We start from the raw sequence: 21,614 nt of genomic DNA on the forward strand, positions 1-21,614 counted from the left end.
GATGGAACTGATAGAAAATCTAACATGTTTGAATGTATTGAGAGCAGATTTTTTGATCCAGGGAAAACTTTAAGCTGGCTTAGTAACAAGTGCATGGAAAACTAAGGAAATGAAAAAATAAAGACAAAATTAACTCAAGGGGGAAAATTGTTTTCAAGAAAGAGAAGTAATTACAGTACAATTATATGGCTTACCTGTAAGTAATGTTTACAGGACTATAATATTAAACTGACCATTGATCAGATCAAAACATAACTATGTGGGAGATAGGAAGCTGATGTGTATACAGGAAAAGGGGTTAGCTAGGAAATAAATTCTCCTTTTCCATCAGGGAGAAACAATATAAGAGTCTAAAACTGTAAAAGACGAGAAGCAGCAATATAAACACATTGTTTAGAGATGTGGAAGTTACTGTAAATAGCTGATGAAGAATGAGTGGTTGCCTCTGGGGAGCGGATGGAAGGGAAGTAGAGGGCGCTGCTGCTTTGCACAACACGACTTATGGGTGTGTTTGACTCCAAACTATTTCTAATACAACTTTAGTGGGAATAAAAGCTAATTTAAAATTAATAAAGTCACCTTCTTTTGTAGAGGCTAGTGATCAGTTCCCACTAGAGGGTCTGGGAGGGCTTCCCCATGGAGTTGCTGAATGAGGATTTGAGTAGGTGGGTCAGGTGAGGAGGGGCGTTACAGGTGAGAGTAACATGCAGTCAGAAAAGAGGATCAAAAAAATACATCAGGGAAAGGTCCAAAAGTGTCTGGAATTCCATGCTTAAAGATATATGGACTGTACTCTGGAGATAATAAGTCGTTTTTAAGCAAGTGCTTGACCTGATATGACCTTAGATTTTAGTACGAGACATGGATGGAGGGAGGAGGCACTGAAGGCCAGGAGCACAGTAAGGAGGCTCTTGCAATATCTCAGGGAAGAAATAATTTGGGCCTGAGTAATAGCAGTTCACAGTGGGGCTGGGAAAGGCAGGGATGGGTGCAGCCCTTGAAATCCCTCTTTTGAGGAGCCAGTAAGGTCAATGCACAGTTCTCTCCTATTTCTCTTCTTGGTTTCAGATAATGGATCGAGCTCTATTCCACATGGACAACTGCTATAAAATCCCCAACATCCGGGGCACCGGCCGGCTGTGCAAGACCAACTTGCCCTCCAACACGGCCTTCCGGGGCTTTGGGGGACCTCAGGGGATGCTCATTGCTGAACAGTGGATGAGTGAAGTTGCAGTGACCTGTGGGCTGCCTGCAGAGGAAGTAAGCTGGGAACATGGTGGCACAAGTCAGAGTGGATTAGCCTACTTTGAGGGGACAGTGGCTTTGTATCTTGGGCATCTCCTATGGGGGTAGAGGATGGGCAGGTGTTGTTGAGGAGGCTGGAACTTGACTTTAGGTTATGCCTCCCTTACCTCTTGCCATTGACCAGGGTTCAATATCTCTCTCCTTGGGAAGGTGCGGAGGAAGAACATGTACAAGGAAGGGGACCTGACACACTTCAACCAGAAGCTCGAGGGGTTCACCTTGACCAGGTGCTGGGATGAATGCCTGGCAAGCTCCCAGTATCACGCCCGGAAGAGTGAGATTGACAAGTTCAACAAGTACGTGCTGAGCGGGGAGGAGTCTGACGTTCTGGTGCTCTCTGGGGTTTCCTATTCTATAGCCTTTTTGCTCAACTCCAAAGACAAAGCTATTAGTTTAATGGATAACTTCCGAAGGTGCTGAAATGGCCACCTTGTTCACAGCCATCTCTTTAAGATCCTGAAATGAGCTTCAGCCTGGGGCAGGTGGGCTCACAGCACTGAGCATCATAGCCCATCAGTGTGGCTCATCTTTACACATTTGTCTGCCTTCCGGGCACACCGTGTTCTAGCGAACACCAGCCCAGGTCTGAGAACATCACAGTTATGTGCCAGCTCTGACACTACCCTGTGAATGTGACCATGGCAGTCACTCTATCTCCCTGAGCCCCCATCTGCACAGTGGGGATGATTATGCTGGCTCGCTCTGTCTTCCTCACTGAGTTACTCAGAAAACCAAATACAAAGCACAGTGAAAGTGTTGTCATTCTCATCAGCGAACCACAGTTCCTCCCTGGGACAATCACTGTCCAAGGTCACTAGGGCACTCTGACTGGAGCCGAATTCCACTCAGGGAAGAAGAGTGATGATACTTTAAAGCCGGTTCTCTCACGGGTGGGCCCTGCTCCAGCTGCACGGAAGGACTCAGAACCCAAATTCCTTTCTTTCTCATTTTATCTCCATAATTGGGGCACAACTCAGTGATAACAAGGGCTATATGCGCAGTGCCAAGGGTGTCTTCTTCCAATTTTAGAAAGATGTTGATTGAAAACATGTCCATTTAAACACAAATATGGTGAGAATGTTCCTTTTCCTCCAGGGAGAATTGTTGGAAAAAGAGAGGATTGTGCATAGTTCCTACCAAGTTTGGAATAAGCTTCACAGTTAGTTTTCTGAATCAGGTAATTGCTTTATATGATTTTGTCCGTCCCCACTGGACTGGGGCTCCATTTCCCCCTCTGTTTGTAGTATTGCAGGAGAAGCCCATTGTCACTGGTAACAAAGCTGCCTAGAGGAGCTCTTTGCTGTTAAAATGGAAGTTGAACTCGCATATCCTCGTTTGTCCCATATGTCGTGGGACAGTGAGAGCAGCATGGGACTCAGAGATCTGGGGTCAACTTCTAGTTCTTACTCCTCCTGACTGTGGGACTAAAGGCAGTTACTGTGTCTTTCTGATCTCATTTCTTCATCTATAGAGTGAGGACAAAGATATTTGACCTACTTCCCTCTGAGGGTGGGAGACAGACAGAGAAAGAGAGATATGAAAAAATTTGGCAAACTCCTTAAGGGCTATGTAATTAAATCATGAGATCTATACTGCTCTGATTTCTCTCTGGGTTTATATCCAAAATGTTGCTACTGGTTTTCTTTTTTTTCCTGGGCTCCAGCACCTTTGGTCCTATGACCCAAGCTGAGTTAGAATTTACCCAATTTTGTGTCTAACATCCTTCTCTTCCCTTAGGCAGGAGCCCTGATTCATGTGTACACAGATGGCTCTGTGCTGCTGACCCATGGGGGCACTGAGATGGGCCAAGGCCTTCACACCAAGATGGTCCAGGTGAGCAGCCTGGGGCTGTGGGAGTCCTCTCTGACTCCACGGTGTCTGTATGAGGGAAGATGCTGTGTGAAACTGAGCAGTGGGACATACCAGAAGCCGAAGCAGGCCTAGGCTCTGGCCCTGGCCCTGCTGCTCATCTACATGTGACCTTGGGCAAGTCTGCTCCCTTTCTTGGCTTAGTTTTCTCATCTGTGGAAAGAGGTTGGCCAGGTGATCTCTGAGGTCACTTATGTTACCAACACTCTAGGGTTCTGTGACGGTGTGTAAGGTGGGTGTGTTGTGTGCATAAAGGTAGCTAGTTCTGCACACACATGAGACTCTTTACAGTGGAGCTGGGAGGATGGAGTTGGGTCAGAGTCGGCACACCTGCTTGGCTCATGGGACTGGCCAAACTGGATTTTGTAAAAAGACAGGGTTAGCTTAAAAAGGCACTGTTAGTCACCATTAGGTTTTGAATATTTTATCCACTGAAATCACTCCATAAATTGCTGATTCAAATTGAGACAGATGTGAGAACATCCCAGTCTCAGTACAATTATAGTTTATAGAATTATTTTCTTGCTTGTGACAGTGAACCTGAATCCCATCTTAGGGAGGAAGCAGCCAAGCCCCATGCTAACCCCTTCCCCAGAGGGTGATGTCGTCTCTCTTGGCAGGTGGCCAGCAGAGCTCTGAAAATCCCCACCTCTAAGATTTACATCAGCGAGACAAGCACTAATACCGTGCCCAACACCTCTCCCACAGCCGCCTCAGTCAGCACTGACCTCAACGGACAGGCCGTCTACGTAAGGAGTCTCGGGAGCCAGCAGAACTGAGGGCCAGCCCAGGGCTTTTGCCTGGAGGGTCCCCCGGGTGGGAGCTGGAATGGCATTTGCAGACTCTTTGGCTGTGGCCATGCCTGTGGCTCTCTTATCCAGGAGAATACTGTTCCTCCAAACGCCAACCTAAAAGAGAGGCTGAAGAACCATAATCACTTCCATCAAAGTCAGGAGGGATGAGGATAGGATGGGGAGGAGAGTTGGAAAGAGTGCAGGGGGTTCTGTGAAGACATACTCCCTACTGTTAGAACTGGCCACAAGACAATGCACTGAAATTGGAATTTGACTTTAGGTTTGGCCAAGTCAGACCCAGTTGCCTCTCCTCCCACGTGAGGGATGTAATCAAACAAAGGAGTTTGATGGGAGAAGTATCTCCTTAGGATCCCTCAAACTTTTCACCCTCTGTCAGCCTGAGAACTGGGTCAGGAAGTGCTCTTCAAGCAAGGGCCCGTGCTAGTCCCTTTGGCAGCATCCTGTGGTGGCTTCCATCCCGGGCCTTGGTCATTCCTGAGAGGGTGCCATGCCTGTTCAAGTGGCACCCTGGGAAGTGGCCTTGCTGAGGACCTCAGGGTTTTGCCTGGGTCGGGGAATGCAGAGGATTGATGTGTCTGGTGTGTGGTGGATGTGTTCTTTAGGAAGCGTGTCAGACCATCCTGAAAAGGCTGGAACCCTTCAAGAGAAAGAATCCTAGTGGCTCCTGGGAAGACTGGGTAAGTCTGAGCTGATCCAAGTTGCTTTTACAGATGACCTGGGAATTAAGAGCAGAGCCTCTGTCCTGACCCCAGCAGGAACTGGAGGTCACAATCCAGTCACTCAGGCAAAGAGAAATTGAGGTGGGCTGTGTGATATGACAGGACAAGTAAATGCTCAATCTTGCTGGGTCCCTTTCTCTACAGTTTTCATAGTTGAGCGAAGTCACTTGAGGAAATTTTTGATCTTGGCAACCCTGTGGGAGTTGTGGGTTTGGTTGCCTTGAGCCTGAGAAGATGGAGGTGACTGCTGAATATGCCTCACTGTGAAGTCTTGGCTCACTTGGCCTGGTCCCACACCCAGCTCATCCTGTTTCAATGAGCCTGCTTTTCTTCAAACTTCCTTCTCTCTCAGGGCTGTCCCAGCAACATCTCCCCCTATCGAGCTCTGGAGTCTGGGTCCACTGAGATTCCATCTGTGAGGGAGCAGGGAAAAGACATTGCCCAAGAGGTTATATCATGCCTGCGATTTTAGGAGTGACAGAACAAGCTCCGTACAGAGTCACAACGAGCCCAGTTCTCTGTTTTCTGATTTGGAGGCCTGCATGTCAGGAACCCTCACAGGGATGCTGCAAGGAAGTCTTTCTGAGGTGGGAGGCTTCAGCTCCTCCAACAGTCAGAAATATCCAGGTCAGCCCTGCTTCACCGTCTCCCTTGTGTTGGAATGGCAGAACTGGGTACAACAGTAACACATAAAATGCGCCTGCATATAGCCCAGCTCAGACAGTACAAGTCTCCCTCCATAGAATCAAAGAAAATAAGCTATTTCTCTCAGACCCAGCCATCTTACTATGTCTCCCATGACCTCTACTTCCCTTCCCACACTCATAGATACCACCCACATGAATACCACATGAATGTTGATTGGTTTTGGTAGTTTGATTTTAGCCTGGATTCGACAGGCAATGTTAATGTTTTCAACAGCAGCCTTTACAATCGTGACCTGAGCTGTGTCCTCAACGATGGGCCATGTAGTCCAGTGTTCCTTGTAAGCAGATAACCCCAATAGAGGCCATTATCAAAAAGATGTGATCGGAAGATGACAGGCATCAAATCTCTTCAGTGTCTGCACAGCACTGAAAAACAAGCCATTATCACCACCACCACTATATATGTATATATTTCATACAATATATATATGGTTAGGATCCTATAGAAATTCTTTCTTAGTCTAAGCCTTAGTTTTCTCATCTGTAAAATGAAGATAATAATAATACTGATCTTATAGGGTTGTATTGAAAATTAAGTAAGATAATGTATGCAAAGTACTCACTAGCATCTGGTACACAGTAAAGAGCTTGGTAGTTGAGTGATCGTGATGAAAATTATATCAACTGCAAATTAAATCCTAGTATTGTGCTAATGTGGGGGATACCAAAAAATTTTATTAATATAGTTAAAGTGATAGGATGGATGGATAGATAGATGGATAGCTTTATTAATAGGGAGGTACAAATAAAAGCTCAAGGTTAACAGGCTAAGTATCAAATGAGCAATATAGAGACACGCTATATAAAGCCAGGCAGGGACTCATCACTGAGAAGAGGGGGTTGGAGATGCAAGTGTAAGCTGTTTGTTGAGGGAAGAAAAGGATTTGGACAGATGTAGCAGAGGAGCCACATGAATGAAGCACAGAGATGTGGGGACATGGAAGGGTTGGCAGAGAGTTAAGACTTGAGTTTGGCTGGAGCGGCAATGGTGTGTGTGCTACATAAAGCCAGAGAGAAGATTGGGGTCCTTAATGTCAGGCATTTGCTCTATAGGCTCATGGAAAGCCGTGGAGCAGGGGAGTGACATGGACTATGTGGTATGTTGAGATAATCACTCTGGCTGCATGGGGCCACACAGCAAAGTGGGCAGGTGACTTGAAGCAGGAAGACTAGTTAAGAGGCTACCGTAGTCCTCCAGGCTTCAGATGATGAGGACCTGGTGCAGAGGTGGCAGTAAGGATGCGAGGTGAGATGTGGAAGTGAGTCTCTAGTAAAAGGAGTTGATCAACTTCCAGAGGAGGAGGATGAGCTCATGAAAGCTTAGTGCTGGGTTTCTGGAAACCATGCCTACCCCTTCAAGATGGCCATTTCCTCTCCTCAGGTCATAGCTGCTTACCAGGATGCAGTGAGCTTGTCTGCTACTGGGTTTTATAAGTAAGTATGGTGCTGGTCTCATCCATCTCACAGTGTGTGGTCATCCTAACCTCCAAAGTCCCTTCCAGTACTGGATTCTGTCAGCCTTTGGTCAGGAGAGAGCAGTTCCACCAAAACTCTTCTGTCTCCAATGGACTTTCATGAATTTCAATTTAAAGATGCTCTAAAATACATGGATTACCAAATGATGTGTCAAGGAGGCAAAAGCAGCTGCAGCCGTATCAGAAGATCTGTGTTCTAGCTCTGGTCTTAAAGTGTGCTGTTCCACTTGGGGAATCAGTGATTCTCTGAACCTGTTCCCTCATTTACGACATAATGGGAAAATTACCAACCATTCCTCCCTCAGTGTTCTCCTGCAAGAACCAAGGAGTCCAAGGCTCTAAGTTACTCACATGTGTTACTTTGTACTATGCATTGGATTTCTTTATGGAGGCTTTCCTTCAGAAGAATGGAAGGAGGATTTAGAGCATGTGAACTTGTCACAAAATGCAGAATTCGGTGGAACTTAAAGTGAGCATTAGAAAAGAGCACACGTCTTCTGCAACTTTAAAATTCAGGAGCAGCAGGAAGAGCTAGAGACCCTGTCCATCTGATTTAGAAGCTGTAAAAAGATATGATCATGTTTACTGTCAGCCGTAAGGTTTTAGCTTTCTCTGGGAAGTTTAACTAGGACCTTTTCTCTCACAGATCAATGGATTTGGAAAATAGTGTAATGTTTGCTTTAAAAGGTCTTGTGTGAATGTATGAACATATGTATATTTTCTATATGTAATATATAGTATATATGTGTTATACACACATACATCTATTACATATATATTAGGCAAAGTAATGTTTTCCCAGTGCTCCCTGGGTTATGTAACATTTGACTGAACACAAACACAAACTAGTGCAGATTTTCTGAAAGGTTCCTATTTCATTTGTGGAGTTAATAAAACTGGGGTTATATAAGGGAACCCAGATGCAGAAGGTGAAGTCAGAGGTCGAAGAAGGCGATGCTTTCTCCTGGGAGAAGCCTTTCCCTCAGCCCTGTATTGGTTTTGTTTTCATACCGATTCTGATCACATCAGCTCACATTTCTGTGTAATGTGTAGAATAACATAGATACAGAACTATAAACTCTGTGTGTGAGAATACACACACACACACACACACATATTCAGACATTTATATGACTCATGAAAAATTGGAATTGTATAACCAGGATTGAAAAAGAAAAATCCGTGTAAGAGAACATCTGCTTTTATTAGTATCAGTTTCCTCAAATCACTTGTTGACGTTTAGAAGGGTCCAGTGGATGAGGAGTAACGCAGGCAAGTGGCTGCTTAAAGATGCACCCAGGCTGCATGAGATACTGATCTTAGCTTTCACCTTGAGAAAGGTGAGCAGCCCTGTGAGCAGGTGAACTTGTGTGAACAGCCTAGGAGCCAGCACAGGCAGAATCTTTGGTTCCGAAGATCTTGAATTCTAATTCAGCAGATCCTTTGGAGTGTGACTTTCATGTCCTTCGTGAGCTCAGGCAAATCTGTCACCTGTTTCTACCATGTAGGGGTCAGCAGGCTGATACTAAACACTGCTTGGCTGTACAGGATGATCCCTATAAGGGACATTAGTAAAATAGACCAGAGACAAGAGACAAAATTCTCTGGAATATCTGGGTTTCATTAACAAGTTCAAAATATTCAAAATACCTGGACTTTTTTGAAGAACAGCTGAATGAAAAAAAAAAACCTTTGGGGTCTTAAGATTTTGTGGGAAAAGCTATGTGAATGTATATGGGTGGGGGGGGCATGTTCCTCTTAATACACGTGCAGTGTTTTCTCTTTTCTCCCCTAGAACACCCAACCTTGGCTACAGCTTTGAGACAAACTCAGGGAATCCCTTCCACTACTTCTCGTATGGGGTGGCTTGCTCTGAAGTGGAAATTGACTGCTTAACAGGGGATCACAAGGTAAGAAGTTTGCAAAACTTTAGTACTAAGTGGGAAAAGAGAAACAACTCAATTGCAATACCAAGAGTTGCTACAAACTTTCTGGTTGGAAAAATACTGCCTTACACCACAGCTTGGCAAACTTCCTATAAAGCACCAAAGAGTAAATATTTTAGGCTTTCTGGGCCACAAAGACTGCATCAACTACTCAACTCTATCATTGTGGCGTGAAAACAACCATAGATGTATGTAAACAAATGAGTGGCTGAGTTCCAATAAAATGTTATTTATGCACACTGAATGTGAATTTCATATAGTTTTCAGGTGTCACAACATATTCTTCGTCTTATTTTTGTCAGTCATTTAAGAAGGTAAAAATCGTTATTAGCTCTCAGGCCCTACAGAAACAGGGGATGGGCTGGATTCAGCCATGGAATGAAGTTTGCCGGCTCCTTCTTGCGTGATCCACCTAGACTCAGGTTCGAAGCCCCAGGATCCTGGGAACCTGCTGTTTCTACTCACGTGTGGGTGTGTGCACACTTATTTCCAATTACTGAGAGAGCATCGCCACTCCCATCCCCTCCACAGCTACATGAACTCAAACCTTGGCAGTGACAATGGCAGTAGAGACTGGCAGGGATGTGAACACCCCTGCCTGAGCGAGCCCAGGGCACTCAGCTTGTGAAAATACTGTTTGGGTTGGCATTACTAATCTAAGGGTCTCCAAGACCCATCTATCATTTCTCATCTCCTTCTGCTCAAACTGCTTTTATTTTGCTTCCACTTTAGAACCTCCGCACAGACATCGTCATGGATGTTGGCTCCAGTCTGAACCCTGCCATCGATATTGGACAGGTAAGCTCGTGGGGGACCAGGGTGGTGATGGACTTGGCCACTGATGTGCCCCATCCCTCCTATGGCCACCAATACAGCATCTTGTGCAATGTTGTTTTTAAGCAGGTCTGAACATGGTACCAAGTGAGTCTCCCTGAGAGTGGGGTTGAGATAGATGAGAGCCCACCCAACTCTCGAGGCAGAAGACAAATCAATGTGGATTAACTTGGAAAGGGCTCTCACACCTCAGAGAGCAAGATGATGAATGGTGAAAACATTGGGTGCAAACACACAGGCACAGTTTGAGAGGGAGCACAAGGTAGAATGGAGATTGAGTTTGGGATTGATGTGCGGGCAGTGAGATCAGAGGAATTTTCTCCATCCTCATTCCTCTTCCACCCAGGACAGCTTTTTGTTCTCCAGGAAGTAAATGCTACCAAATGTGGCTGGGGGCCACTGGGGGCAAAAGACATGGGTTTGAGCAAGAGGAGTAAAGAGAGGAATGTCCTGAAGAAAATCACTTTTGGAAAATTTGACAGTATTGGGCAGGGTAGGTGGAATAGGAGGAGACAGAGGGAGGAATCTAGAACTGACGTACTGAGCATCTGGTAGAAAATGTAAATTGTATTTCTCAAAAATGGACAAGTACTGAGTACACAGAAACTTAGTCATTAGTCAATCTGTCCACTAATTCATTGAACACCCATGGGTGGGGAGCCCCTACTATGGCAGGCACGGAGCGAGGCCCTGCAGGCACAAAGATGATAGCTCCTGGTCTTCCCCCGGAACACGTTTGTTTAGCTATAGTGGCACCACATATCACGATTCTGAGCAGTGAGGCTGAGAGAGCATACATGTGGGCCAGCAGAGCATGGCAGGTGCCCTAAAAAAGATCTGTAAGCCATAGCAGAGATGCACTTTCTCCAGAGGGCAGGCACGGCTGAGAGTTCAAAAAGCCTGGAATCTATTATCCAAGGAATTCTTTGTCTCTTGTGGGACTGCTCAAAAGTTCATGGTCCCACTCAGCACAGAGAAGCATGGGCCCCTGGGGGACACTTAGCAACTGTTAGCCTGTGAGCTGGCAACTCAGCTTAGGGTTGCCATTTCTCCAGTGGCAACACAGAAGGAACATCTGGGAAAGTGGGAGGCAAGGTAGCAACAGTCTCTGTCTGCCCTGCAGGTGGAAGGGGCATTTGTCCAGGGCCTTGGCCTCTTCACCCTGGAGGAGCTGCAGTATTCCCCCGAGGGAAGCCTGTACACCCGCGGCCCCAGCACCTACAAGATCCCTGCATTTGGCAGCATCCCCATTGAGTTCAGAGTGTCCCTGCTCCGTGACTCCCCCAACAAGAAGGCCATCTATGCATCCAAGGTACTATTGCCCTGTGTTTGCGCTGCCTTCTGGTCTGCACGGTGGGAGGCCATGGGTGATGACTGATGAGGGGCTCCAGCCACTTTCCACGTGGAGCTGCAGGGGGCTTATCTGGAAGGGAGAAGAGGGCTTGATACTAGCCTTGGTGAGGGCAGTGGAGGGGTGGGCAGTCCTACCTGAGAACCAGGGAACTGGGTTGAGTATGACCCCACCTCCATGTCGTCAAAGCCAGCTCCTTTGTGTGCACTCAGAGGGATTCTTTAATCTAATCGTTTAGGTCAAATCGTGACCTACACCCATGTCTCAGGTGTGCATCCCTGGTGCTTGGTCCTAGAGATGACCTCACGGATACAGCACCCCTGTGGTCCAGTGAGAAGCAGTATGTTCCCTGCAGATGGGGCAACACCTCCATGAACACCCCTTCACCTCCTTCAGTGGATGCCACCTGACATTAAGACTTGATCAGCATGCCTGAAGACTTATAACCATCCTCTATTTCCTCCCTGTCCCCAATAAGTATGGGAAAATGATTGAAAATCAATTAAACTGATTGATATAGTCCTAGGTCCAAGAAGAAAGACAGATAATCACTTGTAACCAATGAAACACACCCCTTTGCTCATCTCATGGTTTACTTTTCTGTGGGTGGGTCTGGGCCACTTTGTGGTCCTTGCCATTGGCTCTCCCACTTTAGCATGCATCAGAACCATTGGGAGCTCATGGCAAAAATGTAGTTCTGTAGGGCCCACCTTGGAAATCTTGATCCCAGGTCCAGGATAGCATCCTGGAACATGCATTTCTAACAAGCTCTCCTAGTGATTCTGATCCAGGTAGTCTCTGATCTATGCTTTGGAGGATAAAACAGCCTCTGCTAGAAAATGTTTTAATTCCTGTTTGTCATAAGGCCTATATTCCAGCAGATGCTGTAAGTATAATATGGCACCTGTAAATGTTGGTGTCAGAATTGCAGGTAGATTGTTCCCATAGCCTGATAATGAAAGAAATGGTTAAAATTCATGTCAGGTTTTTTTTGTCTATAAAATGTAATTATTTAATGTAACTTTTAATGGTACATTATATTTGCATGGTGTCATCAGAGAAAATCACATAGCAAGAGTTAACAGAAATATGCCAAGAAGGCTGAGTCATTTACTAGATGGGTTGTTCTGAGCCCCTGATTGATTTTCACTGCTCTTCCTGCCTTGCTTGGTGTGGCCCCTTAGTGCTGGCTGGGGTTCCCAGGCAACACCAGCACTCTTGGTGTGGAGCCTGGGGCCACTTCGCCTGATTTTCTGTCCTATGCTCTGTCCACTCAGGCTATTGGGGAGCCACCCCTCTTCCTGGCCTCCTCCATCTTCTTTGCCATCAAGGATGCCATCCGTGCAGCTCGAGCTCAGCACTCTGATAATAATATCAAGGAGCTCTTCCGTCTAGACAGTCCTGCCACCCCGGAGAAGATCCGCAACGCCTGTGTGGACAAGTTCACCACCCTGGTATGATGCCTCTCAAGTGCCCACTCAGTCCCAGGGAGGCCGGGGCAGAGGTCTGTGACTTGCAGGGGGTGCTCTGCAGAGAGGTGGGGGAGATGTCAGGCTCCCTCTCAACTGGGCAGCCCTGGGTCAATGCCGCCCTTCACTATGCGATTAAGGCACCCCCTTGAACTTGCAGGAAAATAACAAGAAACCCCTGAAAGCTTGTAGCTGGGCCTCGTTAAAGGAAGGAGGGCTGTTTGATGCACAGCCATGACCCACAGATTCCATTATTTTCCGTGAAGATGAGGGTGATGGGTAAAACTCCAGAAGAGCCTAAACTTTAGTGTCCAACACAAGCATTTTTGAGACCCTTCTTTCTTAAAGACACCGTGTGAGGTTCTCTGGAGAGGAAGAGAAAAAGAGGAATTTATTCATTCATCAGATGGCCCTCATTTGTTCTGTGATTACCATGTGCCGTACTGATACTGGGGACTCATAGGTGCCCTTGAAAACTTTGCAGCCTTTTAGGAAACCAGATGATTGTATTGTATTGATTGGTTACTAGCATGGAGGTGTGTGTAGCAGAATGTAACAGGAGTTCCATGGTTGTTGGAATCATTCTGGGAACATGTGGGATACCTGTAGTGGACAATGCCTGGTAAAAGAAGACCATACCAGGACAGTTTCTTCCACCGCTGGAATCTCAGAACCAGCCCAGCGTCTGAGTTGTGCTGAAGTGGGCACTGCACAGATAGGACTCTCCAATTGCCTTTGCACAGCAGCCTTTGTTGAGTTAGCAGAACCGGGTTCTTCCTGATACCCAAGTTGGATTTCCTTCTAAGTATTTGATAGGCCTTCCAGGTTTAGAGGTGAAGTGTGTAGTCATGCACCCAAAGTGTTCCAGTGATGGGGAGGGTACAGGAGAGCCCTCGGGGCAGGCAAGTCTGCCATCCTGGACCTCAGCACTGAGGAGGAGGAGGCAGATGGGTCTCCAGTCAGGCCACCCTGCAGGTCTGCCAAGAGCTTCAGCTGTGGAGTAAAGACCACACAGACCAGGTGTGGAGCTCCCAGGCATATGCAGCAGCCTCGTCACAGCCCAGAACTTTCCCACATGGCCCCGATGCTGATAGTTCCTCAAACCCTATTCTCTGAGAGGAGAAGTGCTGCTTGGCTTCAATAAGCTTGCACAGGTTGCAAAGTTAGCTCTTTATAGACAATCTGATACAGAAATCAATGATCTAATGAGCTGCTCCAAGGTGCCAGACCTAAAGCAAAGATTCTACCCCAGGCCCCTCTGCTGTGTTTCAACACACCAGCAATTTAAAATCCCTGCAATGGATTTACCTGAGCAGCTGAATCTATGAACCAATCATGCTTTTGAAGAACTGCGAGTGTCACGAGGAAAAGGACCACTTCTGTATTTGTTCAACCCTGTATCTCCAGAGCCTACCAGAGTGCCTGCCACATGGAAAGTGCTCCATAAAAATAAATGGTTGACTAGCAAATTAAGGGGCCCTGCTCTGGGGACATTCCCAACAGTTGGGACGGCAGAGTGGTCTTTGGTCTTGCAATGGTGTTTGGCATCGGTGGGAGGTAGCATGTGGGCGAGAGGGCAGGAGGGGACACTGTGTCCTGTGCTGTGGAAAGAAAGACCTTGGCAGTGAGTTTTCTATTGTTCTTTCCTAGTGTGTCACTGGCGTACCAGAAAACTGTAAAGCCTGGTCTCTGAGGGTCTGAAGAAAAAGCCCACAGCAGAGTCTGCTTATGCTACACTGGGGCTTCCATGGAGCATGGAGCATAACACTGCAGAAGATGAATCTATAAAAGTCATAGGATGGCAGTGCTGTGATTCATCAGGAAGGTGTTTGGAAGAACACTGAAGGCATCGGAAGATTTTGATCAAAAATATGATTTGCAAATATAGTGATAAGCCAAATCAGAACTGTTAGCCCAAGTGGCTAATATGCAATTAGGGTCATTACGTGTCTGTTTTAATCATGTATTTGAAGTAGGTTTAGGAAGTATTTATGCTATATCTTAAGTCACCGGGAAGCCTGTATAACCTCAAGTTCTGACAGTGTCTGTGCTTCAAAGAGGATTCCCACAAATCTTCAGAAGCTTAAACCAAAGTTACTCTAAATCTGTGTGCTTTTCCTCAAAAGCTTTTCCTATAAACCAATGTACGCCATATGACAACCTCAGATGCATACTTACTTTGAAGTGGGGCAGTGGGGTGAGATTCAAACCCCTACTCACCTTTGGGACATAGGAATAGAATAAAGTATGAAATAAATTCAAGGTTAATTGGATCCAGTCTTGTTAAGCTGAATAAAGTAAGATTATTCTGTAACACCAAAAGCCAACCAGCCCAATTATTGAGCGCCTACAATGTGCTAGGTTTCTTCCTCCTCCCCCTTGTGCATTTCAAAAAAAGATCAGGTTAAAAAATCTTAATTTGAACCCAGAGTAATTTCCATCTAGACATGATGCTCCCAAAATCAAGGTCAGCCAGAGGAAAAACAGTCAAGGAGTCATGTTCTCATCCAGCTGTGTCTCTAACTGTTTGTGTGATCTTGGACTCTCACTGCCCTTTTTCTGTGCTTCATTTTACTGCAAAATGAAAGGATTCGACTGGAATAATCTCTAAAGTCTTCTCCGGCTCTAAAAGTCTATAAATACATGACCTGAAAAGTCATCATCTAAGGGATCTGCAGCTAGAAAAGATGTTGTTCCCCTACTACAGTGAGATATCTGGGCCAATTGAACTCGGCTTAGGTCCCCCCAAGTCCCTGAGGTTGGTGAGGAGGACAGGAGAAAGGCAAGTTGCTCCAACAGTGATCTCATCACTACATGGTGCTGGGTGGATGATGTGACATTGCCACGTGCCTTTACTGAATAAAACACACAGTCTTTTGCCAGACGGGGTCCATGGTTCTGGTCATGGAAGGAGGATAGTGGAAACCATGCAGCTGAGCCTGGTGCTTGATGTCATTCATACAGTAAATGATACTGTCAGCTGGTTGGAATTTGAGAAATGCATATTAATCGTGATAATCACACCAAATGCTAATATCTGCCATCTCTTAGCCAGCACTCATTTCTAGAGAATGCACATGCCGAACACTCACATGCACTCACATTGTTACACACACACACCTGTCTACTTTCTTATTCCTCTCTACCCCATCTCTGAATCCAGGGAGACCCGACTTATCACCAGATGGAAAGTACCTACCACAGAGAGAAGACTCTCTTCATTTCTTTTCAGACCTAGACAAGCCACTTCAGGCCAGAGGTATTTTTAAGTGGTCTCAGGAGGGTGAGGGGAAAGCACCATTGACAATCACCCTAGGACTTCCTCCACATTTGCTGGGAGGCCCTTATGGTCACTGAAGGGTAGGAGAAAGGCCCTATTAGGTTGGCCCCTGATGCAGGATGTATGTATAACACAGTGCAGGTCTGGGGTCTTTCCTCATTTCTCCATCCTCTTGGAGAGCCATGAGTCCCAGGAAAAATCAAGTGGAAGTGTTCTTTGTCCTATTGGAGGTGGGTTAAGGGCTTCTTGCAAGGACACTATGCACTTCACAGGCACTTTGGGAATGATAGCATCGGTCCCATGGTAGCTGGTGACTTTGGAGTGGGTCTAGTCTGTCCTGTGAGCTACTATTAATTTGGCCACAGGGACCCTCCCCCATCTCCATCCCCCGCTCCAGGGAGGCCCCCAGGGGCCATGACTGCACCTCTCTGGGAGATGTGGCTGTGGTAGAGTTGCTGGTAATTTGCAGACCTCAGCTGATGAGAACGCTGGCTTTCGAGGAGCTCAGTCCTCATTTCCTTAAGCCCCCCAATCAGGTTCTCTCCTTCCTCAACTACACGGGCTATGTGCTTCTTCAGGGCCAGGCGCTTGCTAAGCTCATGGTTGCGGTGGAAAGAGCATGGGCTGGAAGTGAATCCTCACTTCTGCTCTGGCAGCAGGTGAGTTCTTTTCCCTTGGGCCAATTACTCACCCTCTGAGCCTCAGTTTCCTCATTCATAAAAGGAGGATAGTAAGAACTACTGTCAGTGTTGTAGTGTTAAATGAGATACGCTACGATAAACACCCAGCACAGAATCTGGCCCCTGTTGAGTGCCCCACAAATGTCAATCCTTTGCTGTTCCAAGATTTTCCCAGCCTCTGTACAAAACCTTCGTAAGTTCAGTGGCCAAACATGTTTATACTGTGTACTTGTAGTAGAGACAGTTCGAAATCCTTTTACTGGATTGTGAGTTCCCAGTTTCTCTAAGTGTTGGCTGTTAACAGCTCATAACTGCTGCTTGTTATCTGGAGAATTGCCCTCAACTAAAAGAGAAGCTAATTCACCTGCGAGGGTATACGGCCCTGCACCCCTCACCTGTTTGGGCAGCCCACAGACAGTGATTGACTGTCACCAGGTGCAGAAGAATGGACCCTTGCTTTAAGGTGTGATCACCTCTGGCGGTTGTGCAATTCTTGCCTCAGACTGCCTGAGGGATAAGGCTGGAACTAGACTCTCACTCAGCCCGCATCCTTGCTCAGCATCTTCCCCTGCCCTAGCCTGCTTCCCTCATCCTCTCTGTCCTGAGAGCACTCCCCCAGTAAATCACCACATTCAATCCCTTCTAAATCTTTGCTTCTTGGGAACCCACCCTACGGCAGATTGTATGCCATTTTCCACTTGCATAATTTAAAAACACATTATATTCTTGCATCCCTGCCCTCTGGATATTGTATGGATGGGAATCCCTATCCTCTTGTAACATAATGTATGGCTAGGAATTCCCAATTTATTGGGAGTTGAGACTCAGTCTAATGAGGTCAAGTGTGCGCTTGATTGATCTCGACAATACTTTGAATTTCTCCTGAGTCTCGGTCATGATCCATGGTCACTTGCTCCATTCTCACAATAATGTCTCCTGGTCAAAGCATCATCAATTTCCTCTGTTGTTCCTTTGAATGCTCCTCTTTTCCTAAGACAGCAGTCGAGTGCCCACATAAAAGTGACCAGAGCTGTCTGCCTGGCCATTGCTGGTTTCTCATATGTTAATATTTACCTTGGCTCTGAGAATATTACATGTGTTGCTCAAATGGTATACTGAAGTGTAACATTTTACAGTCAGAAGGGACAGCCCCAAGGGGCCTAGACCAGTGGTCCTCAACTGGGGGTGATTTTGTCCCTTAAGGGACATTTGGCAATGTGTGGAGACCTCTTCATTTGCCACACTGGGGAAGGGGTAGTGACTTCTGGCATCTGGTGGGTCGAGTCTGAAGATGCCACTAAACATCCTACAATGCACAGGGCAGCCCCCTGAAATGAAGAATTATTCAGCTCAAAGTGCCAACAGTGCTGAGGTTGAGAATCCCTGGTTCATTCTACCACCTTGGTATCAGGGAGGTGACTGAGGATTCTGGATGCGGCAGTGGTAGAATTAAAACCTGACTTTTACTTTCTACTGATCTTGTATCTATTTATGTTGTCATAGCATCAGTCCTATGTAGCAAGTGTGTGATAACAAGCTCTCTATAGAATAGAAATCTTCTAAGGCAAGAACATGTCAAGAAATTCTTATTTCTAAGTGCAAACTCATGAGGTATCCATCCCATTGTGGTGAATTACTCTCTCTGCAAAAAAATTATAAATGATGATACTCAACTTTGATATTTGCTTCTAGTCCTTTATCAGACCCACATACTTATCTATTTTGTACTAAAGTTTCTTAAAACATTTCCGTGTGTTGAGAGAATCATACCAGCAGTGGAATGTCTGGTATTAGGCATGGCTCAAGTGCTGTGTTTATAACAAGATACACTGTGCATTTGTTTGCTTCCTTGTGGAGGGTCTATGTTTTCCTTTAAGAACTTTTTTTCTTAAATAAAAATAATTTAATTATAGTATGTATAAAACATAAGTAATATGGATAAAAATGCAAAACACATATATATTTCCCACCTAGTTCTAAAAATGTTTGTTTGCTCATATTTGTTCCCCATGTTTAACAATTAACGTTATAAATACAGGTGAAGTCTTTCATTTTATAGCCCCACCATCAGAAGTTCCCCTCTGCCTTGAGGCAATCACTATGCTCAGGTTGGTGTATATTGTCCCTGTGCATGTCTTTACATTTTTACTGTGTATGAATATATCCATAGACAGTGTACAGTACTTGTGTATGAGTGTGTTAAAATTCACACCATCAACCACTAGAATAACTAAAATTAAAAAGACTAAAAACTCAGGTGTGAGTAAGATGCGGAGTAACTGGAACTCTCATACACTGCTAGGGAATTAAATTGGTAAAACCAATTTGGGGAACTATGTGAGTTTCTACTTAAGCTGCAAGTATGCATACCCCCGGACCCAGCAATTGCTGAGCACATAACCAAGAGAAATGCAGGCACGTGTGCACTAAAAGAAAAGTAGAAGGTTGATTATAGAAACACTGCTCGTAATAGCCCCAAACTAAAATCCCCATATGTAGATCACCAATCCTGTGCATAAGTTAATCATGGCATATTCATATGATGGAATCCCAGTACAGCAAAGTGAATGAATAAACTAGAGCTACACACTTCAATAAGGATGCATCTCACAAACATAATATGGAATTAAAGAGGCCAGACACAAACGAGTACACACTTTCTGTGTGTATGATCTCATGTGTGTAAATTTCAAAAATAGGCTAAACCAATCTGTAGGGTTAGAGGTTATGATAGTAGTTCCTTTGGGATCGGTGTAGCACCTGGACGAGAGCTAGGGGCGTCTTCTGGGATGCTTGGTAATGTTGTATTTCTTAATCTGGCTGCTGGTTACAAGGGTGTGTCACTTTGTGAAACTTCATTGAACTATTCACTATGCTTTGTACATTTTTATGTGTGTACGTTATTCTTCAGTAAAGTTTCCTTTAAAAAAACTACATCCATGATATGATATGGTGATCTCCTTCTGCAGCTCGTTTTCCCTTCTACATTATGCTTTTAATATGTGTCTATCTTGGCCCATTTGATCTAGTTCAGTAATTTTTCTGTTATATAGTGTTTCATTATATGTATATGCTAAAATTTATTTTTTCATCCCTATACCAATGGATATTTACACTGTTTCCAGTCTTTCATTACTACAAACAACACTCTGATAAACATCCTCGAACATCCCTCCTCCTGCAACGTGGGAGAATTGTCCTCTAAGGCCCATACCCAAAATGGCATCTCTGGGCATGTCTTCTCTGTTCCTTTAGTTTCAACTGTTCATGTCATGTTTTAGTTGGGTCTCTTATAAATAGTATATGTGATTGGGGTGTGTGTCTGTTTAAATGCAATTTGAGAATCTTTCTCTTTTAACTGGTAAAATAATGTGTTTACAGTAATTGCAATTAATGGTGTATTTTTATTTATTTCTATCATCTCATTTGGTGTTTCTCTGCTGACCATGTTCTTTATTTCTCTTTTTCTTATTGTCTTCCATTGGTTTAATCAAGCTTTTTCTTTCTCCCTCTCCTCCCTATCCATTCTCTCTACCCGTTTGGCATTTCTACATTCAAATTCTGCTCTTTCAGAGGTAATTTTAAAATTTTTAACATGCACACTGTATTTAGCAGAGCCTACATTTAATTAACGTTTACATGCAGTCACCAAACAGTAGAAGAGCCTCAGCAGGCAGTAACTGTGATCTCCACTCCCTTCCTTCATGTTGCTGTAACGAAGTAGTTTTCCTCCTTAGGGTGTTATTATCACACTCCCACTAGTCATGGTCCTTGTTATTTTTGTATGGTTGAATATTTAGTTGTACTCATATGTTCACCTTTGTTTTCCTTATCATTGCTTTCATATCCTACTCCTTCCTTCTTGATTCAATTTCTTTCTTTTTTAAAATTAAAAAAAATTTTTATTATGACAACATTGGTCTATAATGTTATATAAATTTCAGATGTACATCATTATATTTAGATTTCTGTGTAGATTACATCTAGTTCACCACCCAAAGACTATTTACCATCCATCACCACACACATGTGACTAGTGACCCCTTTTGCCCTCCTCCCTCCTTTCTTCCCCTCTGGTAACCACCAATCCAATCTCAGTCTCTATATGATTGCTTGTTGTTATTTTTATCTTCTATTTATGAGTGAGATCATATGGTATTTGACTTTCTCCCTCTGACTTATTTCACTGAGCATAATACCCTCAAGGTCCTTCCATGTTGTTACAAATGGTCAGATTTCATTCTTTTTATGGCTGAATAGTATTCCATTGTGTATATATACCACATCTTCTTTATCTATTCGTCCCTTCATGGGCACCAACATTGCTTCCCAGTCTTGGCTATTGTGCATAAGGCTGCAATGAACATAGGGGTGCATGTGTCTTTACATATCCATGTTTTCATGTTCTTTGGATAAATACCCAGCAGTATTTTTAGATAGCTGGATCATATGGTAGTTCTATTCTTAATTTTTTGAGGAATCTCCATACTGTTTTCCATAGTGGCTGCACCTGTTTGCACTCCCACCAGAAGTGTATGAGAGTTCCTTTCTCTTCACATCCTCTCCAAACTTGTTGTTTCCTGTCTTGCTAGTTATAGCCATTCTGACAGGAGTGAGGTGATACCTCACTGTAGTTTTGATTTGCATTTCCCTGATAGTTAATGATGTGCAGAAGCGTTTAAGTTTGATGTAGTCCCATTTGTTCATTTTTTCTATTGTTTCCCATGGCCAGTCAGGCATGGTACTTGAAAATATGCTTCTAAGACCGATATTGAAGAGCAGACCGCTTAAGTTTTCTTCTAGAAGTTTCATGGTTTCATTTCTTACATTGAAGTCTTCAATCCATTTTGAGTTAATTTTAGTGTGTGGTGTAAGATCTTGGTATATTCTTATTCTTTTGCATGTAGCTGTCCAGTTTTCCAACACCATTTATTGAAGAGACTTTCCTTTTTCCATTGTATGTTCTTGGCACCCTTGTCAAAAATTAGTTGTCCATAGATGTATGGGTTTATTTCTGGGCTCTCAATTCTATTCCATTATCTGTTTGTCTGTTTTTTGTGCCAGAACCATGCTGCCTTGGTTACTATAGCTTTGTAATATAATTTGAAGTCAGGGAGTGTGATACCTCCAGGTTTGCTCTTTTTTCTCAGGATTCCTTTGGCTA

The 21,614-nt window shown here is 44.6% G+C and overlaps 1 protein-coding gene across 8 annotated transcripts in view; it reads left to right on the plus strand.

The window, feature by feature from the left end:
* The window catches only part of XDH (xanthine dehydrogenase), a 58,853-nt gene extending 44,041 nt beyond the window's left edge, over positions 1 to 14,812 (plus strand). For all 8 annotated transcript variants that reach the window (XM_014866457.3, XM_014866458.3, XM_014866459.3 and 5 more), the window contains 12 exons: positions 1,069 to 1,260; positions 1,456 to 1,601; positions 2,401 to 2,482; positions 3,043 to 3,138; positions 3,795 to 3,923; positions 4,592 to 4,666; positions 6,797 to 6,849; positions 8,686 to 8,800; positions 9,569 to 9,634; positions 10,794 to 10,982; positions 12,299 to 12,475; positions 14,141 to 14,812. In XM_014866457.3, the coding sequence (XP_014721943.1) occupies positions 1,069 to 1,260; positions 1,456 to 1,601; positions 2,401 to 2,482; positions 3,043 to 3,138; positions 3,795 to 3,923; positions 4,592 to 4,666; positions 6,797 to 6,849; positions 8,686 to 8,800; positions 9,569 to 9,634; positions 10,794 to 10,982; positions 12,299 to 12,475; positions 14,141 to 14,191 (1,371 nt within the window). In that variant the 3' untranslated portion in view covers positions 14,192 to 14,812. The remainder of the gene's footprint in view (positions 1 to 1,068; positions 1,261 to 1,455; positions 1,602 to 2,400; positions 2,483 to 3,042; positions 3,139 to 3,794; positions 3,924 to 4,591; positions 4,667 to 6,796; positions 6,850 to 8,685; positions 8,801 to 9,568; positions 9,635 to 10,793; positions 10,983 to 12,298; positions 12,476 to 14,140) is intronic.
* Positions 14,813 to 21,614: the final 6,802 nt, after the last annotated feature.

This window comes from Equus asinus, chromosome 6, assembly GCF_041296235.1.
Source record: "Equus asinus isolate D_3611 breed Donkey chromosome 6, EquAss-T2T_v2, whole genome shotgun sequence".
Classification (NCBI taxonomy): Eukaryota; Metazoa; Chordata; class Mammalia; order Perissodactyla; family Equidae; genus Equus; species Equus asinus.